Source organism: Schistosoma mansoni, chromosome 1, assembly GCF_000237925.1.
Source record: "Schistosoma mansoni strain Puerto Rico chromosome 1, complete genome".
NCBI lineage: Eukaryota > Metazoa > Platyhelminthes > Trematoda > Strigeidida > Schistosomatidae > Schistosoma > Schistosoma mansoni.
In genome coordinates this window covers 6,499,759-6,514,001 of record NC_031495.1, presented here as the reverse complement: position 1 = coordinate 6,514,001, position 14,243 = coordinate 6,499,759, and the positions used below count along the sequence as shown (strand labels likewise).

Genomic DNA, 14,243 nt, shown 5'->3' with positions numbered 1-14,243 from the left:
TTCGTCGGCTGTCATTTTGGCGATTTGAGGTCAAGTGGATGACCACACTGGGATCCTGTATGCGTGTTTCGGAGACACAGCATACATCAATGGTACGAGATTCTAGAGTTTTAGCTAAGGAGGCCTGTTGACCGATTTGGCATAGGGTACGTACGTTGAAGGCTCCAATGTGTAGTTTGGAGCGAGGTTTTAGTAGACCTGGGACAGCGTTTCGCGCACTAGAATCGTTGGCCATGGTGACACTTGAGGAGGAAACCGGAACAGGAAGTTTAGTGTTGAAAGTCAAGGTAGAAGGAATAGTAGGAAGTGAAGAAGGAGATTGATTATGAATACAGTGGTCTTGAGTGTTGTTAGAGGTATGAGGGCAGTTATCACTTCCCGGTTGCCCACACCGTGGAAGGATTCTTCTAGAGGTACCTGAAAAGGAAATTGGGTTAGAAGTGGTCTTAATGACCTGAGAGCGTGACCGCAGTGCCCAAGGGACAACTGCTTGAGGTCGGTCACACACGACCTTTTTGTGGGTAGTTTTTGTGTTAGCTCCGTTCTTCAAAAAAACCTTACCGCCGGAGACGGATATCCGTGGGATAAGGCGAGGTGTGCATTTTTAGGGTCGACCTTTTCTAACCCCACCCCTCCTTGTGGGAAGGCAGCATCGCTGTCATGCTGGTTGTCTGAAGGGAACACCTTACTGCTGTCACACCTCTGTACAGTCAGCAGTACGACTTCGCCTTCGGACCTTGGGTTTGCTGCTTTTAGTCTCACCGCTCTTCAACCGACCTGTCTGGCATGGTAGGACCTCGAGGAACGATTGTTCCAGCCAGCATAGCTCGATTGCTTCATCACGATAGGCAAGCCCGACCACCACGTCAAGGTAGCAGCAACGATCGGGAACATCACTCTATAATGTAAGCTAACAAAATGTAAGTATAATATAGATTATTTGTTTTACATAAATAGCTGATAAATGGCATGTTTGAAAACCTTTAGCTAGCATACCTCCAATACAAGTATCATTTAGGATAGAAAATTTATTTAAGAGGCCTTCAATTGATCACTTTCTAACCCTTAAATATCAGTTCATAGTAAACTGATGATCTTACAAATATTAAACTCATCATTGTTTTTTTTCAAAATAATCTAAAGAACTTTTACGAGTAAATAGTACTACTGGAAAGGATTGCCCAGGACAGGGTTGGATGGAGAATGCTGATGGGCGGCCTATGCTCCTCCACGAGGGGTAACAGGCGTAAGTAAGTAAGTAAAAACTACTTTATGAAAAAATTAATGTTATCTGATATTACGTTAAATATGTTTGTCATTCATTTTGTATTTCAAATTTTACTTGGTAAAGAAAGATGTTTATCAGCTATGTAGAAAAGTGTCATAACTATAATTTATGGATGAACTAATCAGATATATGATAGTGAGTCTTGGATTTTGACTTAAAGTTCATTCATCTATTAGGCTAAATAACATTTTGGCATTATAGCTGATATCAGTTTGTGATCAAAACCTTAAATCTAATTCCTCACATTGGTTTATAGTCCTCATTTAGTCCTAGTTTGTAAGTGGATATTATCAAAGTCACTTTAGCATCACTCATAAATCGTCTAGAAATAAAAGGACAAAGATATATACGAATTGTTACTATCCAAATGACAATGTCTGTTAAGTAAATTAATAAAAGGGCTTAACGAAAATTACTACAGTCGAAATTGGGTGTAGGATAGTTGCTATAATTTATATATACATATATATATATATATATATATATATATATATTATATATATATTGCAATGTTCAAAATACTCAACATTCACCGGTCGGATACTATCAGCAACAGCGTTTTATGGAAGAGGACAAACCAGCTTCCAGGTGAAGAGGAAATTAGGAAAAGATGTTGTAAGTGGATAGGACATACATTGGGAAAATCACCAAACTGCATCACGAGGTAATCCTTAACTTGGAATGGTGAAGGGAAACGGAAAAGAGGAAGGCCAAAGAACACATTACGTCGGGAAATAGAAGCAGATATGAAAAAGATGAATGTTAACTGGAAAGAACTGGAAAGGATTGCCCAGGGCAGAGTTGGATAGAAAGGCGTAAGTAAGTAATTGTAATTTTATATATTTGGATTTCGTTATTTGTGTATAATTTGACTTTATAAAATTAAGTATCATTATTACTGATCAGGTGTATATAACATATAGATTGATTAGGTAATGAATTTCAGTCGGCTAAAGCAGTTCTGATATGTATTACGGGTTAATACCTACTTTAACGTATAATGTTTACTGTTGTAGATGTTAATTTTAAAATTAATCTAGATGGAGGTTCAACCAAAAAACGGTATCAATCCATGAAATTTTGAGAAGTATAGTTGAGTGTAATTTATCTGGTTACTGGTAACTAATAACTAGATATGTTGAGTCTCATGACTGAATATCGATCTCCATAGATCAGATAAATTCCTACTTTTATCTTGCCTTAGATCCAAATTTTTAAAATCATTTTCATTACGATAATTCATTACCTATTTATGTTTAATTTTTTCTTACAACCACTTATACTATTACTACATTTATTATTCTGACATTTATTATTTTGATCATTTCATCCTCACTATGTTGATGCAGTATAGCAACTTGGACCACTATACTTATATACACCATTTCTAGATTTCACCAAGACTAGTTTTCTAAATGACTGCTGGCAGCCTGCTTGAATATCTGAAGTACCTGTTCCTGACACGTTTATAAAACGTTTACGACGTTTCTCTGTACAATTTACAAAAATGTACAATCACAGACATCGTAGTGGCTGGTAATATGCATCGAAAAGAATGGAAATTATTCTCATATACATTTCTGAACTATTAACGTCTAACTAGTGACCACTCAATATTTATCGTCAATATCGATTTAGAAATAAGAAAAGAAAACTTGTTGAAATACTTTGCTCTGAGGACTCTATATTGTACAAAAAATTAATAATAAGTGTATATATATACATAAATACATGTATTTTTGTTATGATTTGATCAAGGTCGTCGCCAATTTGTTATGATTTTACAAAATAATCAAAGGACGTATCCTAATTCGTTATTGGTTTTTATGTCCGGCTTTTATTACGTGAGTTATCCACTAATGGAAATACGACTTCTTCGACCTTAACACTGTGTCAATCAATGACGTTCGATCAGTATGAGTAATCTAGAGTCCTTATTGGTCCTTTATCCGCCTAGCCCTTCCACTTGAGTCCAGAAAACCAGTTACAGATTCTGTTATGCGAATCTATGCGAATCGTTTATTTCAAACATACTTTGTTTATATACCAGACAGACAGACCACATCACACCATAAAATAGAAAATAATATTTGTACAAATTCAAGCCAAATGTGGCTGTGAGCGTGGGAGACAGTATTCAATAAACCGAGTATAATTTAGGAACAGTAAATCATATAATAATAATCAATAGGTCAAAATAAAGCTCATAATAAGATGAATATAGATATACATAATCTAGTTACTGAATAGTTAAACAATAAGAATATACATAGAATAATCGTCCATTCAGAGGTCCCAGAAGTTACCCAGACTTAAGTCTTCGCTAGGATATAACAATTTTTATTCAAATTTGGAGATACTTAATAATCTTCAGTTATTCTCCATTTATATCTAGAGCTCAGATTCCTAATATACTGCTTACAACTTGAACACTCGAATGTTAGAACCCTCCAAGTCGCAAATGAGAAGACAGAAGACAAGTGAAAGGAATGTTATTCCAAATAGTGTCAAATATGGTACAAAACTCTCAGGTATTTATAGGTTTTAGTAAAAAAACGAAATCATCATTATAGTCATCCTATCCGCATACAGTGGTTTTTAGCATTTGTCCAATAGGGAAGCTACAAGTTGAGATTCTGGAATGTTCTTCCAGAATATGGTTGAATGGAATGTCTATGGCTATTTTTGAGCTTCTTGGGACATTCTCAAGTTCACCCGTGGACCGTCCTCACAAAAACAAACATTTGTTAGTCCTATCAATAACTTGTTATCTAATTACATTTATTTAGAATAATGATATTCGTGAATTCTTTTTCTTAATTAAAGAACAAATTACAGGAGAGACTGAATTATTGAAGTTTACATAATTTATTGCCTTTGTTTACATTATTATATACTGAATTACACATTCATCTTTCGTAACTGTAACGATGGCTCGTTGGCAAACTCAAAGAAGCCTCAAGAGGCCCAGAAAGAGCAGAAGATATTCCATCCAATCACCAGTAGGGGAACATTCTAGAATATCGAAGTGTAGCTTCCCTATTGAACGAATAAGAAGGATCCTCTATGTGCCTATCGACTGTCCGAAATGATGATTTACTTTCAGTCAATAACTATAAATACATGAGATTTTCGTACCATATTTGACACTGTTGGGAATAACATTCCTACTTACTAGTCTTCTGTCTTCTCTCTTGCGACGTTGAGGGTTCAATCGTTCAAGTAGTTTAGTAGTTTGCGGTATAGCAAGAATCTAAAGCTCTAGATATAACAGTAAGTTTCACAATTTGTATCATAACCAGCTTAAATTAACATTTGCCCATGATAGAAACACATCAATGTGCCTAACATATTATTTAAGACCTCCTTCTTTGTAAAATATAGCAACGAAATATGTCTGCATCACATCGTTTCAATGTAAACTAGACTGAATATCAATAACAACGAGATACCCTTCAGATGTATTTCATCCTCTTCGAGTAAATTTACCTTAAGTTATCCCTCAGAAATTCGTCGGGAACAATTTATTATTTCCATAATAACTTACTTAGTCTCGTTTACATGATTTCCAGGTTGATATTTAACCGTATCTATTTGACATCCTTGACATTGAACATGATATAAGGTTTCATGAAAACCACCTGAACGAATTGGTGGATCCCAGGATAGAACCACTGATGTTCCATTAATGTGTATAGCATTTAAATTTCTTGGAGCAGATGGTGGGCCTATAAAAAATCATCCAGAAAAGCAGACTGAATACATTTACTCAGCATAGAAATGAATTGATAGTTAATTAATTGCAAAAGTTTTTAATTTACCCTGGTTGATATCAAGAATTACAAATTCATAAAAATGATTTCATAACCACTGGAAAACTTAGTACCTATCAGGACTTGATAGCTTGATGGGTGTTATGTTGAGGTGTGAAACGATATGTAGTTGGTTTGAGTCTTAAAGTAAAAAATTAAATACAGATACATCTGTCTGACGAATCCCAACATGGACAAAACGCCTCTTCAGAATATCACAGCTAGCTAGTCTGAAAAAACTGGAATTAATTATTTGTCGTCCAATACTTCGTAACCAATACTAACAATTTAGATCACTTTAATTCGCGTTACTATGTAGTGATATTGATTGAGACTAAAGACTACTCAAACATAAAGTGAGCTCAATCATTAAACAATACTCTATGAAATAACATTTAAAGTAACATAATTTTAAAAGTATTTAGTATAAATAGATTGTCCAATATTATTTTATGTATTTTAATGGAATTTTGTTCTCTGAGCTGGATGCTTTAGCCGTGACGCTTCCATCGCTCTTCTCATCGACATCATCAGCACAAACTTGACACATGATTTTCGTGCAGGAGAAAATGAAGTGGGCGTACAATTTGTCCGATGTAGTGTTTTTCTCAGTTGGAACAATCTATTTTGTAGATGATATTCGGTTTTTCTTCTTTTGTCATTTCATCTTTTGGTTTGCATAGGATTGATTGAAATTATTTTGTTGGTTTGTGTGCTACATCTGTTCCAATATGTTTCAATAAGGTCGTTGTGATTTCTGACGTCTTTTATTTATGGTATGATGATCCATTTATTGGTTTCTGTTGTTTCTGCTGATGGGTTTGGTTGATACTTTTCGCTGGGGTTGATTAGGTAGCCATTCTTTCGAAAGATAACTTTCAGACATTCTTCTTAATTTTGCCTCCCAGCAAGTGTATTGCAGCGTGCCCTCGCTATCTTGAATAAAGTCATTATGCAGTTGATTTTGTGAGTTTTTGTGTTGTTGCTGCTGCAATTAAGAAGTTGATCTATGTTGTTCGGCTTCCGATATACTTGAGTCTCCAGTTTTCCTGTGTCGGTTCTGGTGACGAATGCATCCGCGAACGGTAGTTTGTTGTTTGACTCCTGCTCCATTGTGAACTTTATGTCGTCGAAGACGTTGTTGATCAGATCGTAGGTGTTTTCCTGCTCATCATTTTTGACGATGACGAATGTGTCGTTCACATAATGAATCCAAACGTTTTGCTTGATCACTGGCAGGATCGAGGCTTTCAGTTACTCCTACCTGAAATTTGTGCTGATGATGTCGTTCAAAAGAACAATGAAAGCCTCACGGACAAACCATCCAGCTCAGAGGACAAAGCTCCGCCAAAATCATCCACCTGAGCTACAATTCTTCTTCACCACTATTTCATGAACTTATTTTTGAGTCACAATTTTTGGATTACAACTAATAGTGTTACTCAATCAAACATACTTTGCGCAACCCTTAAGCCTATGAAATAAAAAATGGAAACCAATAATGAAGCAGCCACTCTACATAATAATGGTATTACCCACTAATGTTAATTCACAGATTAATTGATAAATATTCAGTATTACGATTGCATAACTACTACTATATTTTATAAGATATCTGTCAATGTTCACTTTATCCACTTACTTTTCAACAGAAAATGCTTCAGTATTTCATGATACGCTTTCTTCATTCTAATCATCTATAAACATATGAACTTAAAGCTAGTCCCAGTTCAAGTCATTCGTACACGTTATTTGATTATTTACTGTATACTATGTATTAATAACATTGGAACAGCCTGAATCTTAATGCCCAGACCACTTTTAGCTGTCACAATAATTTTGTTTTCTGAATACTTATTATGGATACAATTATATTTTTATAATTCTTTGTGCGTCGTGATCGTACTGTGGTGTATGATACTGTTGTCGACAGATATAAGTAGTATGCATCACTAATCGAAAGTGAAATGCTTGGAGGCAGAAAGTTAAGGAGATAGAAGAGAACAGAACGAGAATAGAGAATGATTGGTGTGAAAACAATTGATTAACATTTTGCAAATGAAGTATTTACTGTATGGTACTTAGATTTTACCAAAATATTCTGTACAGTATTAAAATACGTTTGGTTGTCTTCGTCTGTGTTTTCTCCCACGACAGTACTAGTTATCTACTTGTGTCTTTTAGAGTTAATTGAACCAGAAACAAATCTGGTGGTGTTTCAAGCAATCCTTCTCCCTTACTTGTCAATCCCTCTCTGCCCTCAACGTCGTTCAGTCACAAATCGGATTAGCTCATTACCTATTTCAAGGTTGAATCAGATAGACTATCATGTCAAGGCCTTGAACCAGATCGAGACAAGTACTCTCTTTCATATTAGTTCGCAGACGGATCAAGGACGTGACAATTACATTGCCGAGTGAATTCCTCGACGGATTCAAGTGAAATTTATTTTCAGATTAAATTGAGCCAATTCCATAGAATTTACTAACTGTAAGCTATACAAAAGTTATGTAGTATGATGAACTCATCCTTAGTTTAACTAGATAAGAATAATCTTTTTAATTTCTTGAGAGGAAACACTGTGACTCTTATGCTTATTCTCTTAATTATTTTCATTATGTACAAAAGACACATTAGTTATTAGTAGTAAAATTTGACTAATAAAGATTTCTGCACGAGTTGTTTGGATTTGGCTTTTAGCAAATCTAAAAATGTTGAATTTATGGCAGAATCAATGACAGTCGTCAGTGAGTTTTGCTTGTAATCTTGGGGAGTTGTTCTTGTCTCATCAAGCTTCACAGTCAGAGATATGACCACTGAACTATTCAGAACACGACTGACCTTCTGCAGGACTAAATCGTCGAGTCACTTAGACTAGTAGATTACATTATAACTTGGTCGATAGAATTCGACTAATACTAAGAAGGGCTGGAAATACATAACATGTGTTGCTACCAGGTACTCTGACACTTGTAAACCCTCTTAGTTGTCAGAAGAGGTTTTTGTGGAGATTTCAATATTTTCATAGTTGAAACCATTAGTCAATTGAAGCTAGACCACCATCGAAAACCTGGAAGCACTGGACGGCCGTTTCGTCCTATTATGAGACTCCTCAGCAGTGCTCATCCACGATAGAAACTAGTAATACTAAAACTACATGTTTAAATATAACTACGGGGCTTTATTATTTGTACAGATGAAATATTGCCATTTAGCATCTTAGAATGTTTCTGAAGCAAAAGTTGATTCATTATAAATTTTATGCTCATTGTTCAATAATAATGATAACAACTTCAAATCAACATTAAATGATAAACAGAAATCATGATAAACAATCACATATTTAACATACCTAAGCAACTATGTTCAGCAGATAAATTTGGAGCAATACGAAAATATCCTGATAAGCAATGACATATTCGAAAACCAGCATGTGGTGCAATTGAATTCAATGGACAGATACTACAAGGTTGTAGACCAGGTGATGATTTAAACATTCCTCTTGGACAAGCTGTTTTAAATGAACATGATAAAAAAACAGAGTAAATTGGAAGTTACATTAAAGTTTGATGATATAAAGCGATGAAGTAGGATGTTCTTCTGACATTATGTGTTGATCTTATCAGAAACATAACCGTGGCATAGTATTTGTTATTATTTAGTGTATAAAGTGGGATTAACTTAGGGGAAGTTGGCGCTCGATTCCTTCTATTCACACTTAGGATGTTCCTCTGACATTATTTCATTTATATGTGTTGATCTTATCAGAAATACAACAGAAGTATAAATGTATAAAGTGGGGTTAACTTAGGGGAAATTGGCACTCGATTCTTTCTATCCATATTCATTTTTTAACATGTTGAGATTGTTGGCTTAATGTGAAACACTTCGTAAAAGGGTTTGTATCAGTTAGTAATATATCAGACTATTATGATTTTTGTTTTTGGTTCAAAACAAAATATTGTTAACCCAATCGAACTCATTGAAAAATACTACTTTCTTAGTTATAAGTGGAGATGGATGGTGTTTAGCTATGGAATTTAGAACTAATGTTGCTTATTTGACAACCATTAGTTGAATATACCTACACGGTAGTATTGATGTTAGCGCCATGACTCGAATCGTCTAACTTTCACTTTAAACTCTTAACGTGTTATCTACCTAGTTACTGAGTCCAGATAGTTATAGACTTGTGAGACAGGGCCAATGTCGATCCATTTGGATTGTATTTTATAAAACTTCTTATCAATGTTATTGCGGTAGGTTCTAATAAGTTAAGGTTATGTACATATATACATATAAAGTTAATCTATGTAATTACCAATCACCTTGACATGTTTCTGTATGTTCTACTAATTCATAACCTGCATCACATACACATCCATGATTTGTTTGTAAATGCCATGTACCATCAGCCATACATAATGCTAATCCATTATTTTCATCATTTAGATTGTTCAATAATTTATTATTATGAATTAAATGATCATTTGATTTTGTATATATAGAATATTGATTAACAAAAATTGATCCTGGAATACATTGTACATGAATTTGTCTCACTTCTTTATTATGTCCAGCTTCAGTTTCTGGTAAATTAATTAGACGAAACTAGAAAATAAAGTATATAAAATAAAATACATTTACATTACTCTATTCTAATGAATAGACGAACTCAACTACAGAGGTTATTAAGTGAAGCTCAGTAAGATTAACAAGAATATTCGTGAAATAGTGAAGTGTGATAGAGAAGATTTGTAGCTCAGGTAGGTGATTTTGATGGAGTTTTGTTTTCTGAGCTGGATGGTTTGGTCGTGAGGCTTTCATCGTCCTTCTGAACGACATCATCAGCACAAACTTTGGGTAGAAGTGAAGTTTGTGCTGATGATGTCGTTCAGAAAGACGATGAAAACTCCACGACCAAACCATCCAGCTCAGAGAGAACAAAACTCCATCAAAATAATGAAGTGTTTTTATATGAATCATATTTTAACTAAAACAGTTATTACAATATTGATTAAAAGTTTCAATAACTATTGTGATATCTAAAAGAGTTATTCAACGATGGAACTGCTATCAACTTGTGGTGCGGTCTACTTATATCCATATAAGTAGTATATGGCGATGGTCAGACATAGAATGTATTTTGGCAGAAGACCGATAAGGTAAGAACTGAAATGAAGCGCAATTGGCAGGATAATGCATGAACAATGGAATTATAGAAGATGAACTGATATTTACAGAAAAAAAACAGTGAAGATTGAGACAATTGATAGTTATTTCGCAAATTAACTACTTGTTATATGGTTAATCAGAATTTAGTGAGACAGTCTGTAATTTGTATCCAAATACATTCGATTGTCCCCACCAGAGTTTTGTTCATTACAAACTTACTAATTGGATGAAAACATAGCGTATTTGTAGTTTATCGCTGTTTACAAATTGTTATACCCTGATGAGAATTATGAATGGTTACTTTTGAGAACTATCTATGAACCAATACGATTCATGTATTTTTATTGTATAACTGTTAAGTAACTAAACTATTCATATTCATGTTCTTTTTATTATAAGCTTCATTTTGATCCATGCGATTTGCCTTCTTGAGTTGTACCCAGTTTATTAATTACAATTTCTTATATTCACAGAAACTTTTAGTTAGATCTTGTAGAAATGTTATTTCCTATTTTACGGTGTGATGTAGTTTGTTTGGTTTGTCTGTTTGATATTCTGGACTCAACAGACAGGGATAAACATGAAAAAGAACCGATTAGAACTTTAGACTGCGCTTACGAGTTTATGTGTCATTGATCCGGTCGATAAATCATTGTCTTCTAATCGGTAGTATCATTACGTTATATATTAATAGGGCACAAGGCCACAAGATATCACACAACTATCAAATCATTATCTAAATGTTGTATGAAAAGTAATGTAAATAACATATACTACTGATGTACTTTTTTCAAAAAACATTGAATGAAATACAAGGGAAACAATTATGAGTATTCTGATATGATGTATTTAAGGCTAAATTTAACGACTACTTTATATATCACGTAGCAAAAACATAGATTTATTACAAAAAAATATTGGTATCCTTCCCTTTTCATAACAAGAAAAGTATTCGTAAACATTTTGCTTTCTTAGGGGAAAAAAAAAGAAAGGAGTTGAGTCACAGTGTTTCATGAAAACATACAATGACATTTTCATCAGATAACATGAAATAATCATTTAGGTTGTATGACAATGTTAAGTATATAAACAGTTAGATTGTATGTATGAGGTATGTATACATTTCGAAAGTATGTAAAAGTTTGAATATCAACTACTTTTAGCATTGTTCAAATTATCTATGCCAAAAGCATGTTGCTGACAATAAGTAATTTGAAGATTATATTGAACTAATATTCAGTAATCAGAAGGGGGATTCGTGGAGATTTTAATAATTTTATGTAGTTGAAATTATGAGTCATTTGACGCTAGACCAACATGGAAAACCTCGAAGCACTGGACGGTCGTTTTGTCCTATTGCGAGACTCCTCAGCAGTGCTCATTCACGATCCCGCCTCGCGAGATTCGAACCCAGGACCTATCAGTCCCGCGTGCGAGCGCTTAATCATTAGACCACTGATCCGGCATTCAACGGTATTGTCTAACTTCAATCAATCCACGAAATAGAGTAACCATTCACCAATATCTTCAGTGAGTTCATAACTACCAACATACCTGATTGAACTCCACTGGTCGTGGATGCGCACTGCTGAGGGGTCTCACAATAGGACTAAACTTCCTGGTTTTCCATAGTGGTCTAGCTTCAATTGACTCATGATTTCAACTATATTATATTCAATAAAGCAACAACACAATACAGATTATAAGGAGAAGAGCAAAATTCAATGATTAGAATATGTAGAATAGTTTACTTTGAATGATTAATTTATAAATATGAACATTGGATCACGTTTTCATACGATAATAATACGTTTTTAAAGATACTGGTTAACCCTAACTTGATGACCCGGTTTTTTTAGTGTTGAAATGAATCGGCATGTACTTTCATTCATGCAGAAAAATAATGGATTATTTATGCTTATCAATTAACATTTAAATTTTATTTAAGTATTTATCTCGATGATATAAAGCATTCACTAAAGAGTTTGATTGAATGTTTAATGAATAAGTGCAAGTCATTTCAATAAATAGTTAGTTTTTCGAATGACTTTATAATCACAACTTCTAGACCGAATCTGTTGGGAATATCCAATATGTTCGTCAAAAAAAGTCTAAAGAGAGTCTAACAATTCTGGAAAACATTTTACCCATCCAGCGCTGAATAGAGGTTTCTCAAAAACATCTGGAAAGTGAAGGGTTGTGCCTTCCAGAATTCCAAGATCATCTGAAATGTTATATATATCCTCGGTTTTCTGTACATAAACTAATGTTGGAGTGAAGCGTTTATACCACATTTTGTGTCTTTTCCCTCTCATGTTCACGTTGCCATATAGATTTAGCCTGAGGTTATTAGGAGAGTTTAGGAAATGGATTCAAGCTGTCAGTCAGAAGATTTATCAGAATTCAATCATAAATGATATTCGAATAACTTCTACTGTAAATTTCGAAAGCGTACTGTTGAATCTGACAATATAAACCATAACTTTTAATAACCGATTCTTAAGGATACTTTACAAAATCAGTGTAACTAGCAAAACTATTCGCTATTTCTTGTCGACAGTTATAACCTAAATAAACTATGAATTTCCTTTATCTTCACAACAGTTTTGTTCGGATCAAGAAACTCCAATATTATAGGATAAATTTAATTAACCAATCTTTACTTTGCATTCAATCATCAAGTTAAAGTGTTTATTTGCTTAGTTAGATTTAAGTTACTATATTTTTATTACTGTTATTATTAATGATGGCCTGATTCAATATTATATTTTCGGTATGATATAGAATTTTGAAAACGAATTATTTCAACAAGTTTCCGTTTCTGATTTCTTGATCTGTCCTAACGATAAATATTGAGTGATCACCAGTTAAATATCAACAGTTCAGGAATCGATATCTGAGTAATGTTCATTCTACTCAGTGCAAAGTACCAGTCACCACAATGTCTGTGATTATACATTTTTGTAGAATTTTCATAAACGCTCTTGAATAGGTTATGCGATTAGTGCACATAACGATGTGTTGAAACAAAGAAAAAGAAGAAACAGGATGAGATAAACCATGAAGGGCATCAAAGACGAGACGGCGATAAGCGGAGGGTACGATGGGTCGAGGGAGGCCCGTAGAAGTATCGCATAGGATAGTACCTGAGCTAGTAGCTAGGGGTACTTCCCGACACTGAAGGGACGTAGACTGTTGTGCTTCCGTGCATGAAGTATCGTTTGCTTGGGCGGCGGCCATAGCAGGTAGGTCAAGCACTGGCAAAGTAACTGCATTCAGTTGGATACGTGATAAAGCATCAGCAACACAGTTCGACTCGCCTTTGATGTGACGAAGGTCTGTCGTGAACTGCGAGATATAGTCTAAATGTCTGCACTCTCGTGGTGAGTAGCGGTCAGACTTGGTATGCAGAGCATACGTCAAGGGCTTATGGTCGGTGAATAAGATGAAATTACGACCTTCTACAGCGTGCCGGAAATGTTTGATGGCGCAGTAGGCTGCTAGCAGTTCGCGACCAAAAGCTCTATATCTCGTCTCCGTGGGAGTGAGGCGTCGTGAGAAAAATTCGAGGGGCTGCCAACTACCGGAGATATTCTGTTGCATAACGGCTCCTAAGGCGAAATCCGATGCATCAACCGCTATACTAAGCGTGGCTGATGGGTCAGGATGCACGAGAAGTGTGGCTTGAGCTAGGGCCGTTTTGATATCTGAAAATGCAGTTACGTGCGGCGTCGTTCCATTCCAGTTTGCGTGGATTACCGCGAAGTAAATCGGTTAACGGTCGTAACTGTTCTGCCGCGTGCGAAATGAAGCGTCCGTTAGAAGTTGACCAAACCGAGAAATGCCTTCAGTTCCTTGAGTGGTGGACCGGTACAGTGTACTCCATTATAGTACGTACTTTATCCTCACAAGGTAGAATACCCTCATGCTTAATAACATGACCTAAGAATTTTATTTCCTTCTTCCCG

At 34.9% G+C, this 14,243-nt stretch overlaps 1 protein-coding gene across 1 annotated transcript in view; it reads right to left on the bottom strand.

The window, feature by feature from the left end:
• Smp_124210 (putative ephrin receptor) overlaps positions 1-14,243 on the bottom strand; it is a gene marked incomplete at both ends in the record, with an annotated part of 62,834 nt that overhangs the window by 42,872 nt on the left and 5,719 nt on the right. Inside the window, 3 exons of the mRNA XM_018793093.1 lie at positions 4,836-5,016; positions 8,453-8,611; positions 9,429-9,711. Coding sequence (XP_018647640.1) covers positions 4,836-5,016; positions 8,453-8,611; positions 9,429-9,711 — 623 coding nt within the window. The remainder of the gene's footprint in view (positions 1-4,835; positions 5,017-8,452; positions 8,612-9,428; positions 9,712-14,243) is intronic.